This window comes from Macaca thibetana, chromosome 18 (genome assembly GCF_024542745.1).
Source record: "Macaca thibetana thibetana isolate TM-01 chromosome 18, ASM2454274v1, whole genome shotgun sequence".
NCBI lineage: Eukaryota > Metazoa > Chordata > Mammalia > Primates > Cercopithecidae > Macaca > Macaca thibetana.
The window spans coordinates 990,666-1,009,690 of NC_065595.1; the positions used below are offsets into that span (position 1 = coordinate 990,666).

The window sequence follows — 19,025 nt, forward strand, 5'->3', positions numbered from 1 at the left end:
TGTTCACTGCAAGGACTTGGAAACAGCATATCGCAGTACACATGAGCAAGCCCAGCTCCCAGAACCTGACTTCTAAACAGCACTTTTTGCTAAAAGGAACCCAGAGCCAAGCCCAGGGCTGGAGCAAAGAAAGTACAAGATGAGTCTGGAACATCTGTCTGTGGAAGTAGGAATAAAAAATACTAAAAAATGATGGGTTCATGATAATATGACAGAGAAGCCAGCTTAAAGGGCTTGCAAACGCCAGAAAGGGGACAATGTAAAGGTCAATCAAGGAGAGTAACAGGTTATAACCCACTGGTATACAGGGCCCGACGCAGAGCGGGCGTCCGGTCAGTGCCTGGTATACAGGGCCCGACGCAGAGCGGGCGTCCGGTCAGTGCCTGGTATACAGGGCCCGACGCAGAGCGGGCGTCCGGTCAGTGCCTGGTATACAGGGCCCGACGCAGAGCGGGCGTCCGGTCAGTGCCTGGTATACAGGGCCCGACGCAGAGCGGGCGTCCGGTCAGTGCCTGGTATACAGGGCCCAACACACAGCAGGTGTTCAATGTGCACTCCTTTCATAGCCTTCTACAGTCTCTACACTACCAGAGCATTTATCCTGTAGAGCACTGCAAAGTTTCCATTTTTATTAAAGATAGGTCCACCTCCCCCACACAAACTGTGCATTATTTTCATGCAAGTCCTCTTTAAATCCTCTTCTGGCTTCTTGTGTAGGCTGTCCCCCATCTACTGTGGGTGAGCAGCATGGGACAGAAGAAGGGGTAAGGCCCAGCTCCTGCCTCCAGGGCAGGTGAAGTCTCGTGGAAGAGGAGGCACGTAAGCAAACCGTTATGATGGCTTGACTCGTGTTCACCATTGTTCACTAAGCATGGACCCTGTGCAGGGCACCAGAATACCGAGGTAAACAGAGTCCTCAAAGTCAAGAAGCCAACATTTCAGTGGAAGAGGCGACATCTACCTGCACATTTTGTTACATCTCTCCTAAGAGCTGAGACAGAAAGGCAGGATGCATCATGGTGGCCACGGATGGGGGACAAGTCTTTGTGGCCAAGCCCCAAGAGTGCAGAAGACAGCAGTCTGAGAAAAACGCATGAAGAGTAAAGCAACCGTGGAACACAATGAAGATGCTGGGGCTCGCCACAGAGCAATGGAAATCTTTTGAACAGTTTTAGCCAAAGAATGAACCATATCAAACCTACATTTCATAAACATGACTCAGGCTGTGACGTGCAAAACACGATGGAGGGAGAAGGGGGAGAGGGCGGCAGAGCGGCCGCCGTCGCTATCTGGGTGAGAAATGACAGGAGCTTGAACTCTGCACTATGGACTCTGAATGAGGCTGACAGAAAGGAGGGAAGCTGAAGGGCTTGAGAAGCCCTTGCAGAATTCATGCTGCCATAGGAGGAGGCAGTGAGGACAATGGAGAGGCGGAGGACAGAAAGATGCCCTAGGAATAAAGAGTCACTCAGACACTGAAGACAGTGGCCGCCCTAAGACTGTGGGACCGAACGGTCACTCAGACACTGAAGGCAGAGAATTTAGCTGTACTGCTTAGAAATGATGAGATACTGTCAAATATAGTTCTTATTTAATATGCAACAAATAATCAGAACTTTATGTAAAGCTAAGTCTTTCCTGTGATACAAATCAATTACTTCAAATAATAAAAATGCTTGTGTTTTTTATTTGGAGCACCTGTTTTCTAATTAAATTCATATTTAAAGGGAATTTAGGGATAATATCTAAGTTTTCTAGTTTAGATATCTGCTATACATTCTGATAGAGCTTATGCCCCAGATGCTATCAGTAGGACTGTTTTTTCAACACTTGGCATTTTGTTTCTTTACTGCTTTCCTGAAATTATAAGTTTATGTTCACACTACAGATGAAGAACTACAACTTCTAATTGTGAGCAGCTGTCATATCTAAGTGTGCCGGCTACGCAAGTGAAGGCTGTGCTAATGTACCCCGAAGAGCCACCCTGGGTCTAGTCTAGAAGCTATGGAATTAGGTCATGGTGGGTTTGTTTTCTAGTTAATCTTTTCCTGATGAGGAACTGAAACACTATGATTCGTGAATATTAACAACAGTTATCAAAAAAAAAAAAAAAAAAGCATTCCAAGAGTCTTTTTATCTCTGTTGATTTACTGCAATACTACTAATGTATTCTACAACATGTAGCTCTTTGGTGAAGCACATGGGCACATTTTAAAATAAGTATTTAAACTCTAAAATATTTTATTACAAGAAGGCAACTGTTAGAAAAATTAAGGGATTCTATGATTGTATGCAACAAGATAAAATTAAGTTATTTTATTGTAATCCTTTAATATAAATCAATATAACTTTTAAAATATTAATAAATTATCCTTTTTAAAACAAGAAAGCTAGTCTCCAAAACTGCTTTGATATTTCAAGTTGCAAAGTACACCACAGCTAGCTCTATTTTGTTCTATGATCTCAAAATGTCTCGACAAGTATTCAGATAACAAGCACCAGCTCTAATTCACATAATGGCTCATGTCACCTATCTCTCTGCCAGTGAGACATCTGAAAGCATCTTTTTATCAGAAACACAAGTCAATATACCCAAGGGATTACAATAACTGCTTGAAGCAATTTGTATTATCATTTCATCCTTGATGTTCTTGCTCTGAGTAACTGATTATTATGAATGGCATGAAAATGGCAACCTGTCACAATTGATTTTTCCTTAACCTCCACAAGAATTTTTCTCCCTTAAATGTAATCAAGTCTCATATCATTAAATATGTCTGAGGCTAGCTTTTATAAACGAGTCCATTACTCAAGTTGTAGTCCTTGTAATTTGAACTTTCACCAAATACTACTATAATAGTAATTGCTTAGTAATAAAAATTTTTGTTTAGTCTTAAAATTTTCAAACTTTGAGTAGACTCCATCTTCTTTTAAATCTCTCTGTCATAAGCACTAGGATGCGGGAAAATATTCTAATCCTCACCTTTAAGAATTCCTTTTAATCTCAGAATTTTCCTCTATCTATCAAAACAGAAGGAATTTATTCTTACCTTCAAGTCTGGATAAAACATGCTGCATTTTTCAAAAGTCCAGGGAGGGGAACCAGGAAGTTGTGTCCTCAGGTCCCATTCCAGGGGATGGGATCAATACAGGCAGCTGTGCTGCTGACCTTGCCTACATGGGGCCACCCTCTACACACCACTTCACCCAGACTGTGGTGACAACCAGGCGTCACAGAAATAAGAAAGGGAGTTCAGGCAGCAGCCAAAGTGTCTTTTTTTTTTTTTTTTTTTTTTTTTTGAGATGGAGTCTTACTCTGTCACCCAGGCTAGAGTGCAGTGGTGTGGTCTCAGCTCACTGCAACCTCCACTTACTGGGTTCAAGCAACTCTCCTGCCTCAGCCTGCCAAGTAACTGGGATTACAGGCGCCTGCCACCACGCCCGGCTAATTCTTTGTATTTTTAGTAGAGATGGGGTTTCACCATGCTGGGCAGGCTGGTGGTCTCTGCCTGCCTAAAAAAATAAAAGATAAAGACTAAGAGATAAATACAAATTATTTTTTGGAAGAAGTGCATATTTAGGATAAAGCAGCACAGTACCCGTAACTACAGGACAGGCAAGCAGGAAACATCTGTTGAACTCAGGGTTTAGGGATTTGAGTGATGTTTTTCTCCTTAGCTTTCTGTACATTTAAAATTTTTCATAATACGTTTTTCTTTTCTTTTCTTTTTAAAAAAGCAGCTTTTTTAAAGAACAGAATGACCAAAATAAAGGCCAAAAAAAAAAAAGGCCAAAGAAATTTGGGGATGTTAGATGACGGAATGACAAGTTAAAAAAAAGTAAAAAAAACACCTTTATATAAAACTGGTTAAATACCTAACATCCATCAACTTAACTGGGAGGATAGGTGGAGTTCTGTTTGTTTCTTTGTTCTGAGACAGGGTCTGGCTCTGTAACCCAGGCTGCAGTGCAGTGGTATTATCTCAGCTCACTGCAACCTCCACCTCCTGTGCTAAGGTGATCCTCCAACCTCAGTCTCCCGGGTAGCTGGGATTACAGGCACATGCCACCACACCTGGCTAATCTGTGTATTTTTTGTAGAGAGGGGGTTTTGCCATGTTGCCCAGGCTGGCCTCGAACTCCTGGGCTCAAGTGATCCGCCTGCCTTGGGCTCCAAAGTGCTGGGATTACAGGCACGAGCCACTGCGCCCAGCCTGACAGTTTTGAAAGTATAACACACACTATTCCTCCAGGAATCTGCAGCTGAGATGGGGCAAGTCCTCCTTATCAGCTGAATCTGTGGAAGCAGATGGCTGCGGGAGGCTGGCGCTCTTCCAGACGGAACTGAGAATGCTCCTTCATGTCCTGCAGGAGGACATGAAGCCTCTGCTGGGGCTGGGATGACTCGAGGGGAGTCGGTGGTAGAGGTGGTGAGGGCCCATCAGAGGCTTAAGACCAACAGGGAGCGCCAGGGCTCTCTGTGTTGCTGCCTCTGCAGATGCACTGGGACTTGCACATGGTAACAACAGGTACCAAGGACTCAAGGCCTGGTCTCAGGCACGCAGTCTTATGGGCTTTACACCCTCTGCTAGAGTCAGGGAACAGCAACACACTGGAAAATGTCTACTCGCTTAACCATTCTATGTAGCAGGGATTATGTGGATGATTTTTAAGGCAATTATATCCCAGGAACTTCCTAGTCTAGGCCACACCTACAGTGGAAGGCAACAGGAGAAGACGCTGCAGGTGCTGAGGCAAAAGCACCACAAGAGGCCCAAAGGCCGACGAGAGTGAGTCAGAGGCAGCAGGGCCCAGCAAGAGGGCATGACATCCCAGAGCTCCCGCTGAAAAGAAAAGAAAAGAAAAGAAAAGAAAAGAAAAGAAAAGGGCACTCTCTTCTTTCTTACTGCTCTCTCATGGAATAAAGAAGATTAAATAATAAATGTGGTATTCATTAAATCGAATTTATATAAAAGATCTACAAGCAACAGTGTAAGACTTGTCTCCCTAGAAGATCAATTACTGGATAAACCTAGAAAATGTGAAATAATGCTCAATTTGCCTTGACATACAATCTACAATAGTGGCTAGATTTTTTTTTAATTAATTTTTTTTTTTTTTAATGAGACAGGGTCTCATTCTGTTGCCCAGGCTGGAGTGCAGTGGTACAATCATGGCTCAGTGCAGCCTCAAACTCCTGGGTTCAGGCAATCCACCCACCTCAGCCTCCAGAGTAGCTGGTACTACAGGCACATGCTACCACACCCAGGTAATCTTTGCATTTTTTGGTAGAGACAAGTTTCGCCATGTTGCCCAGGCTGGTCTCGAACTCCTGGGCTCAAGCAATCTGGCTGCCTCAGCCTCCCTAAATGTTAGGACTACAGACGTGAACCACTGCACCTGGTAGAAAATATCTGTAAGAAGGAAACAAAGCTCTCCAAAGTATTATACAAAAGCTTATAATTTTAGATAATCCAGTGTCTGTAACAGCCTCCGAACCTCAACAACTCATTTTCATCACTGTACTCCAAATCTTACCACCAACAACTACTCTGCTTCCAAAACTTCTTGTCCATAAGGAGCCCTCTCACCTGCCATCCACCATCACGACTAGCTGTCCCTGCCTTCTCTGCTGACACATCCACCTGCAAACCTCTGGACCAGCCCAGCAGCCCATCTCTGCTTCTGCACTGGGGCTCCTGAACATCAGACCCAGAACAGCCATACCCTGGTTACTGGCATCATTTTAAATTACAGATTCCCAACAACAGGTGGGTCCTGCACATTGCCAACAAGGTATGAGCCTAAACTGTTAGGCTCCTGTCCTTCTTGATCCCTTCAAGAACTGTCTCAAAGTCTTACCATGTTGCATCAATTTCACTACCTAAAGTGTTGTTAAAATTAACTTCTTTCTTGTATCAGACTTTACTGAAGCATTTTTTAACCTTAGGAACGTAAAGCAATTTTGTGAATTGTCAGGGTCCTGCTATACACACTGTAATGAAGATAGGAAAAGAGAGAAAAAAGGAGGGAAGAAGAGGGAGGAGAAAGAAAGAGAAGAGGGGAGGGAGACAGAAAGAGTGACACATTGATTGACTGTAAATATTTTCTACAAATGAAAGAAGTAATGTCATAGTTCCTGTGGTGGCCATATAATACTATATGATTTTCTTTTCAGTAATCTTATCCTCTTATGTTTAAATTACTACTGGATGCCCACTAAACTTATTCTTCCATAGAATTAATATTTTTATTTATAAGACCCTCTATTCTTTGACTAAAGACGTTAATAGTTTTGTGATAAGGATTTTTCTCACCAGGAAAAAAAAAAAACAAAATCAACACAATCTTTTCCCTTACAGTATAATCAGTCCACTTCTCATCACCACAGGCGCCAACATGGTTTGGGCTGTCTGCTCAATATGCTCAGAATTTCCTCTCCCTCGCCCTGGACCTGGCTCCCTCAACAGAGCACTCTCTCCTTCCCCTGAACTCTTGGAAGAGCTCTCCAGGTGTGACTGCACCTGAGCTCCACCCTAATAAACATACTGTCCGTTTTAATTTTACCAAGATTTCCTCGTTGCTAAAATTACTAACCTCTTTTTCACTTTTCACTCCAAATGACCTTCTCTGTCCCCAGCACACTGTTGACTACTACCCACTCCCTAAAATGCTTTCCTCATTCATTATTCTTCTCCTGGTTTCTCTTCCTCTGCTTATCCCTTAAATATTGGTATTCTTCCGGGTTCTGTAAGGTTCCTCTTTTTTGTACATTGAGTAAAAGCCCTGGGAAATCTTGTTCGTGGCGTTGCTGCTCACAAAGTGTTTCCAATTCTCCCTCCTTCTACACATGAGCTAGAAGTGCAATTCCCTGACTCCTTGAACTTGGCCAAGGCCATTTAATTGTTCTGGCCAATGAAATGTGACCCATATTGCTCGCTGGCAAAGCCTTAAGAATCAGTCAGTATGTAATTGGCCACATCAGTATTTTCTTATCCCAGTGGTCATGGAAATGTGTTTCCAAGATGGGCCCTGAGGGATCATGACCAGCAGGAGCTGCCAGCCTGCGCCGGACCCAGGACATGGGGAACACATGACAAGAAGCAGGAGCTGCCAGCCTGCGCCGGACCCGGAACACAAGGAACACAACGCTGGGGGAGCCACTGTGGAGTGTGAGGCACTTTATTACCACAGCAGCACTCAGCCCATCCTGACTGATAACCCCACTACTCATTCAAAAATATGTATTTCCAGCTCAATTCCTCTGCTGACAATGAACTCCAATGTATCAATGTCCCAATATGGCTTCTACTCAGAGAGCTGTCAGAACTGAGTGTTAGAAACATTTTTGCTACCTGAAGAAATCCACCAAAGCTCAGGTAAATGAGGAGATGAGATTTCCCCTGTACATGTTTACCGTTTTGTTTGCACCAGCCTTCTCTGAAGCCCAAAAGTTTGCTTGTTTACTAAGCAAAAGAAAAACACCACAACGTCGTCTTCAGAAAATAATGTACCAGCAATAAATAATAAATAATAATTTCCACCTTCCCATCTCTGTTCAGAGACCAGTGTCACAATCCTTTTCCACTCAACATGTATCAACACCGAGGCTTTCCCTGGATAAATTACATGTTACCTTTCGCTCAGTGTAGCTTGCTCAAAACCTTGTCCTGAATTTTATTCTTGTAAAACTAGCATTTAACACTCAGAACTATTTAAGTCTATATTTCATTTCCCTGTTACGTTATGCCTTAATTGGATGTTTAAACACCAAGTCTAAGGAAAATCTCCTCAGGAGCTTCACTATCAGAGTGCTTGTCTTGAGACGCGTCACGGTTCCACGCCTTGTGATCTCCCCGGCTCTACAATCAGGAACCCTCTTCTTCCCGGGAGTTGTCGTGTGGATTCAAGACATAAAGCAGGTAAAGTTTTAGGAAAGTGCCCACCAGGTGGTCAATGCTCTCCAAGCCAGAGCTAGAACTGCTATCATGAATCCCTAACTGAGCATGTATTAAGCAACAGGAAGATACCAGTCACTGAAAGAACACTTTTACATCAGGTTGAAAAGCTAACATCGTCAGCAGCAAGAAGTAAATCCAATTCTGTAAAAGTCAAAAGACGTCCTTTCAATTATGATGTATATTCTGCCAACACTAAGCAAATTTAGAAGGCTATTTTTTAAGAAAGGAGAAGAGGAAGAGAGGAACAGGGAAAAGAAAAGAAGAGGGAGAGAAGGAATGCACACACAGTGGAAACTGGAAGAATTTCTAGGCCATGTGGTAGCTTGACAGTACAGAACCTAGTGGCTTGCACAAACTCATTACAAAACAACCATTTCTTGACTGGCAATCGGGGTTGGGTTGAAAAATGATGCCACTGAAAACCATTCATTTTATAGAAAAATAAAAATTTAGGTAACATTTACTGAGAATCTGTCAACGTGGCAAGTTCCTTCCTAAGAGCAACGTGTAGATGAGCATGACCTTGTTCCCAGCAACCCCGCGAGTCCAACCCCACTTCAGAGAGGGGAGGGTGAAGAGGCTGAGTGACACACGAGTGTGCACCAAGACCTGGACACAGACCCACTAGCGAGGCTCCAGGGCTGCATTCCAAACCGTGCTTGCAAAACTAAGAGGCCGCTCCAACTCAGAACCAAGACCCTGAGTAAAGAGCTTGACGAGCCAAAAATAACAGGTGTATAAGATGAGAAGAAATAATAAAGTGGAGACTGAATTGAGGAAAAAATGACAGAAAATAAGTTGAACTGAAGAAAAAGGTGGGCTAAAAAAGGAGTCACAGTAAAAGGCAGTGTAGCTTTAAAGATTTTAAATTCATATTTAAAATTAAATTTACCCTCAAATATCATAAATGCAAAAGTAAAAAGATTTAGGAAAAAAAATCCTAGAACTGTACATACATTAGAATATTCTAGTTTTGTGGTTAGGTGCGGTGGCTCACGCCTGTAATCCCAGCACTTTGGCAGGCTGAGGCAGGCAGATCACTTGAGGTCAGGAGTTTGAGATCAGCCTAGCCACCATGGTGAAACCCTATCTCTACTAAAAATATGAAAATTAGCCAGGTGGGCTGGTGCTCATCTGTAACCCCAGCTACTCGCAAGGCTGAGGCAGGAGAATCGCTTGAACCCAGGAGTTGGAGGCCTGCAGTGAGCCAAGATCACACCACTGCACTCCAGCCTGGGCGACAGAGTGAGACTCTATCTCCAAAAAAAAAAGATGTTCTGGTTTTGCTCACATGAAATAAATAACATAGCACTTACCAGAAAACACGTATAAATACTTATGTGATTCTAACTCTATATATGATTACTTTAAAAATTTATTTTTAAATAATTTTAATACTATTGTAGAATTACTGACTTGAATATATTTGAAATGCAAATTAAACTGCAATGCAAGTCTAAAGAGAGAACTTTCCCCATTACCACAATTAGAATTTATACTCAGTAGTAACGCAGCATTTTTCTTTGACTTTAGCAAACATGTTACACACAGATATCTGGAGTTCTGTCAGGTACAGGAGATACACACTGGATTTCCCGAGTGCACAGCTAAGGGCATTCTCAAGGCAAGCCCCAGTGAAAAAGCAAACAATCGACACAGAAGGCCTCACTCTACTTACTGCCGCAGATGGCCTGGGGCTTTATACGGTTGGTGGTATGTTACTAATTTTCGAAGAGTTAACCATTTTTAAAATAACATTCACCTGAGAAAATGGAATACATCTTGCCCAAACTTTTTGAGACAGAGTCTCACTCTGTTGCCCAGGCTGAAGTGCAATGGTGCGATCTTGGCTCACTGCAACCGCCACCTCCAGAGTCTGAGCCATCCTCCTGCTTCAGCCTCCTGAACAGTGGGGACTACAGATGCCCATCACCATGCAGGGCTAATTTTTGTATTTCTGGTAGAGACACGGTTTCACCATGTTGGCCAGGCTGGTCTCAAACTTCTGGCCTCAAGTGATTCACCTGTCCCAGCCTCCCAAAGTGCTGTGATTAGAGGCGTGAGCCACTGCACTTGGCCTATCTTTTCAAAGAATTATTTGATTTCCACTGTGTTGTAATAAGACTTCCAGCAAAAGATAACCTTCACTATTAATTATCCACAGAGTGAGGCATAAATCCATGTGAGGATTTTTTGTTTCATCTAAATGCACACAAATTACATTTTAAATAAAAATGAGTAAAATCAATACTTAGGAAGAGCTTCTCATTAACTGTACATTAGCACATACTGTGAATTCATCTCATATACGGTATCACGATGACAGCAACTACTGAGGAGTCAGACTTTTTGTTAATGATTTTACACACATGTTGGATGCATAAATAACAATTTCAGAAATATAATCAATTCAGGATATAATCAAGCAGCCTTTAAAACTAATCTTTGGCTTTCAATATGCTTCTTCTGACGTGCAAATAAATAAAACTGGCTTAATACTATAACATCAAATTAAATACTATAAAAACATTAATATAGATTCCTTTATTTTAAAATGAACTATCAACATAAAAGAGTGCAAACTGTAAAATAAATAGACTGAAGATAAGAAATTAGCCACAATTAACTGTCAAATTACGGGCAAATTATGTATCTAACCATGAAAATTTAAGACACATATAAAACTGATTAGCCAAGCAACGATACTTTTGGAAATTCGCCAGTATGAGAATGTTGTTATATAAACACAGAGAATTCATATGGTAAATCACCAACATTTTCGAAAGTCTACTTTAAGCCAAAAGAATGAGCTTTCAGAACTATGCAGACTTTCTTGCTGAAAGGAAAAACAAGATCGTTAAGGCAGTTGCTCCTCAATCTAGCCTACCTTATTTTTTGGATTGGATGTGTTCATTACACTTCGAGTCTCTTTTCCAGTATAAATGACAACACCTATTACCGTACCTGCAAAAACACGAAAGTGGTCCTTATAGAAACACTTTACAGATGAGTAAAAGATAACACTTTCTAATTCATTGTTTTGATGGAAACCATTATCGCACTATTTTATATAAATTTATCCAACAGTGTATTAAATTTGGCTACTTCAAGAAAATCTAATCTCAGCTTTAAAAATGGCCTTTGAAAATGTGCAACGATTTGTTAAGCAATACAAATGTACCTACATATAACATTAGGAAATGTACTAACATTCTTTTCACTGACAACAGAGACAATGACAATGGCCTTTCACTACTGTCTACTGAAACGGTGGTTCTATCACTGAAGGTCAATGAAGAGGCTACATTCTTAACTGATCAAACTTGTCCTTTGACCTTCAAATAAAGATGGTACCAGTTGAACCAGTTTCTTTTAATGTATTTCCACTGTAAAGATCAAAGTATTACTAAATATCAGTGACAGTCTTTGCTAATATTTCAAAATATATACAATTAAAATAGAAATATTATAAAAAACAGTATTTGACTTTGCATTTATAGAAGCTATTACTCTTTTTTATACGTGTCAAAAAGATAACAATGATTTTTAAATTCAAGAGAAAAGAATTTAAAAAACCCTTGGTGTGACCGATGGATTGCAAAGGCTAAAGGGCACTTAGCTCTAGAATGTCAGTATAAAATCATGGAAGCCTCTGTCTGCAGCCACAGCTATAGATTATTTATGCTCCTAATTTTCTTCCTAATTTTTTGTAAATTTTGAAGGTGAGAAACACAATTAAGGTAAGAAAGTACATACACATAATGTGCAATTACCATTACAGAATTAACTAGAATAATTACACAAAAACTCTTTGATGTCACGTTAATTTAACATGTAAAATGTAGAGTGTCATACAACAGGCTCTCTGAAGTAAAGATGATTGATACGAACTCTCGGCTTTTTGTGAACCTTGATATTTAACATATTGTACATATTACATAGCTTACACCTTCCTCTCTAGAAAATCTAGGAACGGGGAAGGTATGAAGCATTCCCCAGCAGGGATATGTGCAGGGATTATATATATTTCTCTTTTAACTGAGTGCCACTGAGAAAGTGTGAGGCTTCAGTTTGTAAAGTTCATGAAAGGCAAGGCCAGCTCACACCTGGAATACACGCTCCCCGATGCACAAATGCCATCTTTATTATTATCATCCACACAAACTTCTGAGATTAGATGACTGTACTTACTCTGCAGGGAAATATTAAATACATAATAACACAATACTATAAAAAGCTTTCAAAAAGAGATCACAGAATTACTTTACATCTAGTTTAACTAAATCAAACTATAAACATCCCACTAATGTTAAATTATCACAATGATGTAACAAGGCAAACTGCAAAATTAACTTATTTTTTAACATTAACAGAATGAGCAATGCTCAGAGAAGTCTTTGCAAGAATTAATCAAGCTAGAAACCCCTGACCTGAAAGCAGGCTGATGAACCAAGTGGACTCTAGAGTGGCCTTATACAATGTACAGCACCGAAATTCAATGTGATAAAGGACAAGGCATACGTTATACATTTTTAACAGAGGTCCTGGTACAATATTTGTATAATCTGTTAAAGTTTGCTAAAGGCTCTCATAAGTATTCTCTCACTTGATTCTCATGAAAAATGACTACTTAGTAGAATTAGATTAAATGAATTTTTCTGACTGTCATGCTTTTTAATATCTAACGTATAGTATCAGTGCAGAAATATCTGGAACATTTTCCATTCTCTTTGACAAAGGGTATGTACTTATGAAGTAGAATAGGCTAAAAGACTGAGTAAAACCTGTACACACGGCAAAAAGAAATAGAGGAAAGGGGTTAACTGTGGATTGTGAAAATGAGACACAAGAGGACAACAAAATATGACCAACTCATTTTGTGTCTCAGAAGAGAACGGGAGACTGAGTATGACAAATATAAAATGTCACAAAGATTTCTCAGTAAATGAAATACTTAAACAGGAGAATTCCAAAACTTTAACCCATATTTTCAGTGTAAAATCAAGATCCACCTCCCTCACAACGGGCTCCAACTGGAGAAACTTCTACATCAGAAAGATCTGAGTTCAGGATCATGTTGGTAGATTAAAACCACAACCACAACAACAAACCAGTTCTTAACAGGACCCTAAAAATGGTGGTGGTCCAGTATTCATCATTAAATCAAAAATTTAACTCCATTTATCCCAAGAAAACATTTAAAAAGATTTAGGAGCACTTAATCTTCAAAGCCAGTGGATTACATTTGCCTGATCCGTAACTGGACACTTCAGACTGACTACAGGTAAAAATTAATATAAAATATTCAGATGCTTTGGGTCCAAAAAGGGAGGCATAAAATATGACCACATTTACTCCTACACTCCACAGACACCGTGACTAGGGCCCTTGAGACTTAGCCTACTTCCAAGAGGCTACTATGTGGACAGTCTGTAAGTCATTCTACAGTCCAACTCTATTATGTCCAACTTCCGTTCAATCACAATTTCATGTGAGTAGGATAATTACTCCCTTAGTTATTATGTGCCTTCTTTGCTACATGCTATATAGAAAATTTCATGCAAAATGATACCACCTTCTAATTGACTACAGTTGTATTTTAAGCAAATAACTTCCATGATGCAAAGCAAGACAAAGAATGCTAACAAGGTCAAATTTTGTAGAAAAAGATACTCTCCTTTATTTAAACGTTTCTAGTTTATATCACAAAACATAATCCAGCACTTCAAAACAAGCAGTCCACTCAATATTTCAAATGACAGGCCTATTGCAACACTTTTAGTTGCTATTTTTAACCACTGATATATTATGTTTAATTTGCAGATAATCAACCAATCCTCACAAATTCAAATTAAGATGATTCACAGAAAACTACATAAAAACACAAAATATAAAACCTAGACCACTTTAACAAAACAACTAATGGCCTTAAACTAAAACATCAAAACGATGTGAAATGCTTACTAAAAGTCAACACGTATTTCATGTGTGTCTAATGAGAGACAGAGGTATTAACAAATCAACGTATTTGTTGACCCTCAATTATATACCCAAAACCTGCTAGATGCCATTAGCAAAAGCAGGCAGGACCACATACACCAGCCTCTGGAACACACTCCAACTCGCAGATGCCCTCCAGGAGCCAATTTCCATAGAACCCCAGTGTGTACTGCTCACTGGGGCAGGTGCTCCCGGGCTGGACCCGATGATAGCAAGGCAGACCCTGAGCACTACATATACAACTCCAATCACACACCAAGTGCAAGAAAACTGATGAAGACCATGAACTGAGCCCCAGCATGTAAACGACCCAGACCCAAACTGATGCACAGAGTACAAATGAGACCCCCAACCAAGGTCTAGCGTCCACACAGCCGGGACACAGAGTACAAATGAGGCCCCCAACCAAGGTCTAGAGTCCACACGGCCGGGACACAGAGTACAAATGAGACCCCCAACCAAGGTCTAGAGTCCACACGGCCAGGACACAGAGTACAAATGAGACCCCCAACCAAGGTCTAGAGTCCACACGGCCGGGACACAGAGTACAAATGAGACCCCCAACCAAGGTCTAGCGTCCACACGGCCGGGACACAGAGTACAAATGAGACCCCCAACCAAGGTCTAGCGTCCACACGGCCGGGACACAGAGTACAAATGAGACCCCCAACCAAGGTCTAGCGTCCACACGGCCGGGACACAGAGTACAAATGAGACCCCCAACCAAGGTCTAGCGTCCACACGGCCGGGACACAGAGTACAAATGAGACCCCCAACCAAGGTCTAGCGTCCACACGGCCGGGACACAGAGTACAAATGAGACCCCCAACCAAGGTCTAGCGTCCACACGGCCGGGACACAGAGTACAAATGAGACCCCCAACCAAGGTCTAGCGTCCACACGGCCGGGACACAGAGTACAAATGAGACCCCCAACCAAGGTCTAGCGTCCACACGGCCGGGACACAGAGTACAAATGAGACCCCCAACCAAGGTCTAGCGTCCACACGGCCGGGACACAGAGTACAAATGAGACCCCCAACCAAGGTCTAGCGTCCACACGGCCGGGACACAGAGTACAAATGAGACCCCCAACCAAGGTCTAGCGTCCACACGGCCGGGACACAGAGTACAAATGAGACCCCCAACCAAGGTCTAGCGTCCACACGGCCGGGACACAGAGTACAAATGAGACCCCCAACCAAGGTCTAGCGTCCACACGGCCGGGACACAGAGTACAAATGAGACCCCCAACCAAGGTCTAGCGTCCACACGGCCGGGACACAGAGTACAAATGAGACCCCCAACCAAGGTCTAGCGTCCACACGGCCGGGACACAGAGTACAAATGAGACCCCCAACCAAGGTCTAGCGTCCACACGGCCGGGACACAGAGTACAAATGAGACCCCCAACCAAGGTCTAGCGTCCACACGGCCGGGACACAGAGTACAAATGAGACCCCCAACCAAGGTCTAGCGTCCACACGGCCGGGACACAGAGTACAAATGAGACCCCCAACCAAGGTCTAGCGTCCACACGGCCGGGACACAGAGTACAAATGAGACCCCCAACCAAGGTCTAGAGTCCACACGGCCGGGACACAGAGTACAAATGAGACCCCCAACCAAGGTCTAGCGTCCACACGGCCGGGACACAGAGTACAAATGAGACCCCCAACCAAGGTCTAGCGTCCACACGGCCGGGACACAGAGTACAAATGAGACCCCCAACCAAGGTCTAGAGTCCACACGGCCGGGACACAGAGTACAAATGAGACCCCCAACCAAGGTCTAGAGTCCACACGGCCGGGACACAGAGTAGTACAAATGAGACCCCCAACCAAGGTCTAGCGTCCACACGGCCGGGACACAGAGTACAAATGAGACCCCCAACCAAGGTCTAGCGTCCACACGGCCGGGACACAGAGTACAAATGAGACCCCCAACCAAGGTCTAGAGTCCACACGGCCGGGACACAGAGTACAAATGAGACCCCCAACCAAGGTCTAGAGTCCACACGGCCGGGACACAGAGTACAAATGAGACCCCAACCAAGGTCTAGCGTCCACACGGCCGTGACACAGAGTACAAATGAGACCCCCAACCAAGGTCTAGAGTCCACACAGCCGGGACACAGAGTACAAATGAGACCCCCAACCAAGGTCTAGAGTCCACACGGCCGGGACACAGAGTACAAATGAGACCCCCAACCAAGGTCTAGAGTCCACACGGCCGGGACACAGAGTACAAATGAGACCCCCAACCAAGGTCTAGCGTCCACACGGCCGGGACACAGAGTACAAATGAGACCCCCAACCAAGGTCTAGCGTCCACACGGCCGGGACACAGAGTACAAATGAGACCCCCAACCAAGGTCTAGCGTCCACACGGCCGGGACACAGAGTACAAATGAGACCCCCAACCAAGGTCTAGCGTCCACACGGCCGGGACACAGAGTACAAATGAGACCCCCAACCAAGGTCTAGCGTCCACACGGCCGGGACACAGAGTACAAATGAGACCCCCAACCAAGGTCTAGAGTCCACACGGCCGGGACACAGAGTACAAATGAGACCCCCAACCAAGGTCTAGAGTCCACACGGCCGGGACACAGAGTACAAATGAGACCCCCAACCAAGGTCTAGAGTCCACACGGCCGGGACACAGAGTACAAATGAGACCCCCAACCAAGGTCTAGAGTCCACACGGCCGGGACACAGAGTACAAATGAGACCCCCAACCAAGGTCTAGCGTCCACACGGCCGGGACACAGAGTACAAATGAGACCCCCAACCAAGGTCTAGAGTCCACACGGCCGGGACACAGAGTACAAATGAGACCCCCAACCAAGGTCTAGCGTCCACACGGCCGGGACACAGAGTACAAATGAGACCCCCAACCAAGGTCTAGCGTCCACACGGCCGGGACACAGAGTACAAATGAGACCCCCAACCAAGGTCTAGCGTCCACACAGCCGGGACACAGAGTACAAATGAGGCCCCCAACCAAGGTCTAGAGTCCACACGGCCGAGACACAGAGACACAGCAGACCCGCGCCCGGGTCTAGACATCACGCAGCTGGCCCACTGAGTGACAAGGAGACCCGCGCCCAGGTGTGCGTCCACATGGCCAGGGATTGCCCTCTTGACGGCCCCGTCACACTTTTGTCAACCTTGCCTTAGGGAGCCGAGCTTTCCTTCCAGTTTTGTGACAGCTGAGTATCAGGAACACTCCTTTCTATGCTCATCATGACAGTAAACACAACAGTTCTCCAGGACTCCATTCTGCATTTTACAGAATAAGTGTTCTAAATCCACATGGGAAGTGAAACCTCAGGCAGCACAGCAGGCTCCCTGTGTCCTGCCTTGGGTCGCCTGTCTGTGTCTAACCTGAGTCCTGGTTCCCACGCACTGAGAACTCTAGGATGGGGAGGAAGGGCCAAGTTCACTTCCCTCCAGAGTCAACTTGAATTCAACTGAGATACGACTTTTAAAGTATAAGAGTAAAAGGAATTCTCAACTTGTAATCAATTACAAAGAATGCAAGAGTGCTTAGGTTACTCTGGAAATCTTAGTCTTTCAAACATTCCTTAGGACATAGCAGTGTGGTAAATATATAGAATGTGGTAACTGTTCACATTAATAAGGCTTTTAAATAAAGATATGTATGTACTAAAAGAGTTGTAATTAAAGAAAAAGCTTACATTTAAAGATGTTCGAATATAAACTAACATTAAAGGCACCTTAATTAAGCTTCTCGAGTGGATGTTTTTTTTTTTTTGAGACGGAGTCTCGCTCTGTCTCCCAGGCTGGAGTGCAGTGGCCGGATCTCAGCTCACTGCAAGCTCCGCCTCCCGGGTTCACGCCATTCTCCTGCCTCAGCCTCCCGAGTAGCTGGGACTACAGGTGCCGCCACCGCGCCCGGCTAATATTTTGTATTTTTTAGTACAGACGGGGTTTTACTGCGTTAGCCAGGATGGTCTCAACCTCCTGACCTCGTGATCCGCCCGCCTCAGCCTCCCAAAGTGCTGGGATTACAGGTGTGAGCCACCGCGCCAGGCCGAGTGGATGGTTTTAAAGCCATCTTCATGCCCACTAGGAAGACACAACACTGCATGTTAGATGGCAAAGAGAACAGAACGGGCAGGATGGGGCCGGCATGTCACAATGCCTAATTCGCGTCCAGTTGGTCGGGTCCACTTGCCAAGGTCATCAAGAGAACCGAGGTCAGGAGAGAAAACTTGGTTCAGGGAACTGTATCGGATGTCTCAAAAGCCTTTAGCTCGAGCAACTTCAGTCTCCCTCAGGAGAAGGGCCACAAATCAACAGTACTAGGGATCAGTAACATTTAATACACGTTTACACAGCACCCAGGAAAAAAAGATGAAATTTATTTTAAAAAGAGAAGCATTACTATCTTCACGAATGATCCTTAATTAAGAATAAATATCGTGAGATGGAAGAAATAGGCTGCAATAACTACGTATGGAAAATGTAAGCTTTCTCCCCATGTGTCAGCTTCTGAGTCCTGTATCATAAATGCTTTCGTGTAACTACTGAAAGTCGAGCACTCAAGGACACTGGCTTCAGGGGAAGGCACAGCTGGACTCCATTCTGGTCTCGGTGTGGCCTGGCTCTACGGTGACTGGCAGAGGGAACACACCGCCTGAGTGCAGCCATTCACGTGAGGCCAGACCGGCACTGACCGTCCTCACCACCTGGCGGAGAGGCTGGCAACACTCATGCCTCTCAGCGATGCCAAGGCAGCAGCATGAAGACAGCTGGAGGGCAGGTTTCCCCGGCTGCATGTGCCTGCCCATGGCGTGAAGACCCCTACAGAGCCCAGGGTCCACGTGTCCACCCCGGAAGAATCCTCCTGGCATGAAGTCCTTCTCAAGGCCTACAGAGCCCAGAAACTGGCCTGCTCACCTCTGAAGTCTCTTCATGGAAAACTGTCCTTATTCTCTTTGTATGTTGAGAAATTTATATATGTATGCTTTATACATACACACACACACGTAACATTTATATGATACACAGATGTAATTTATATATAAATAACAGCA

The 19,025-nt window shown here is 43.7% G+C and overlaps 1 protein-coding gene across 2 annotated transcripts in view; it reads right to left on the minus strand.

Moving 5' to 3' along the window:
- Positions 1 to 19,025, minus strand: part of ATP9B (ATPase phospholipid transporting 9B (putative)) — a 295,408-nt gene that overhangs the window by 144,541 nt on the left and 131,842 nt on the right. For both annotated transcript variants that reach the window (XM_050768237.1, XM_050768236.1), the window contains exon 11: positions 10,849 to 10,925. In XM_050768237.1, the coding sequence (XP_050624194.1) occupies positions 10,849 to 10,925 (77 nt within the window). The remainder of the gene's footprint in view (positions 1 to 10,848; positions 10,926 to 19,025) is intronic.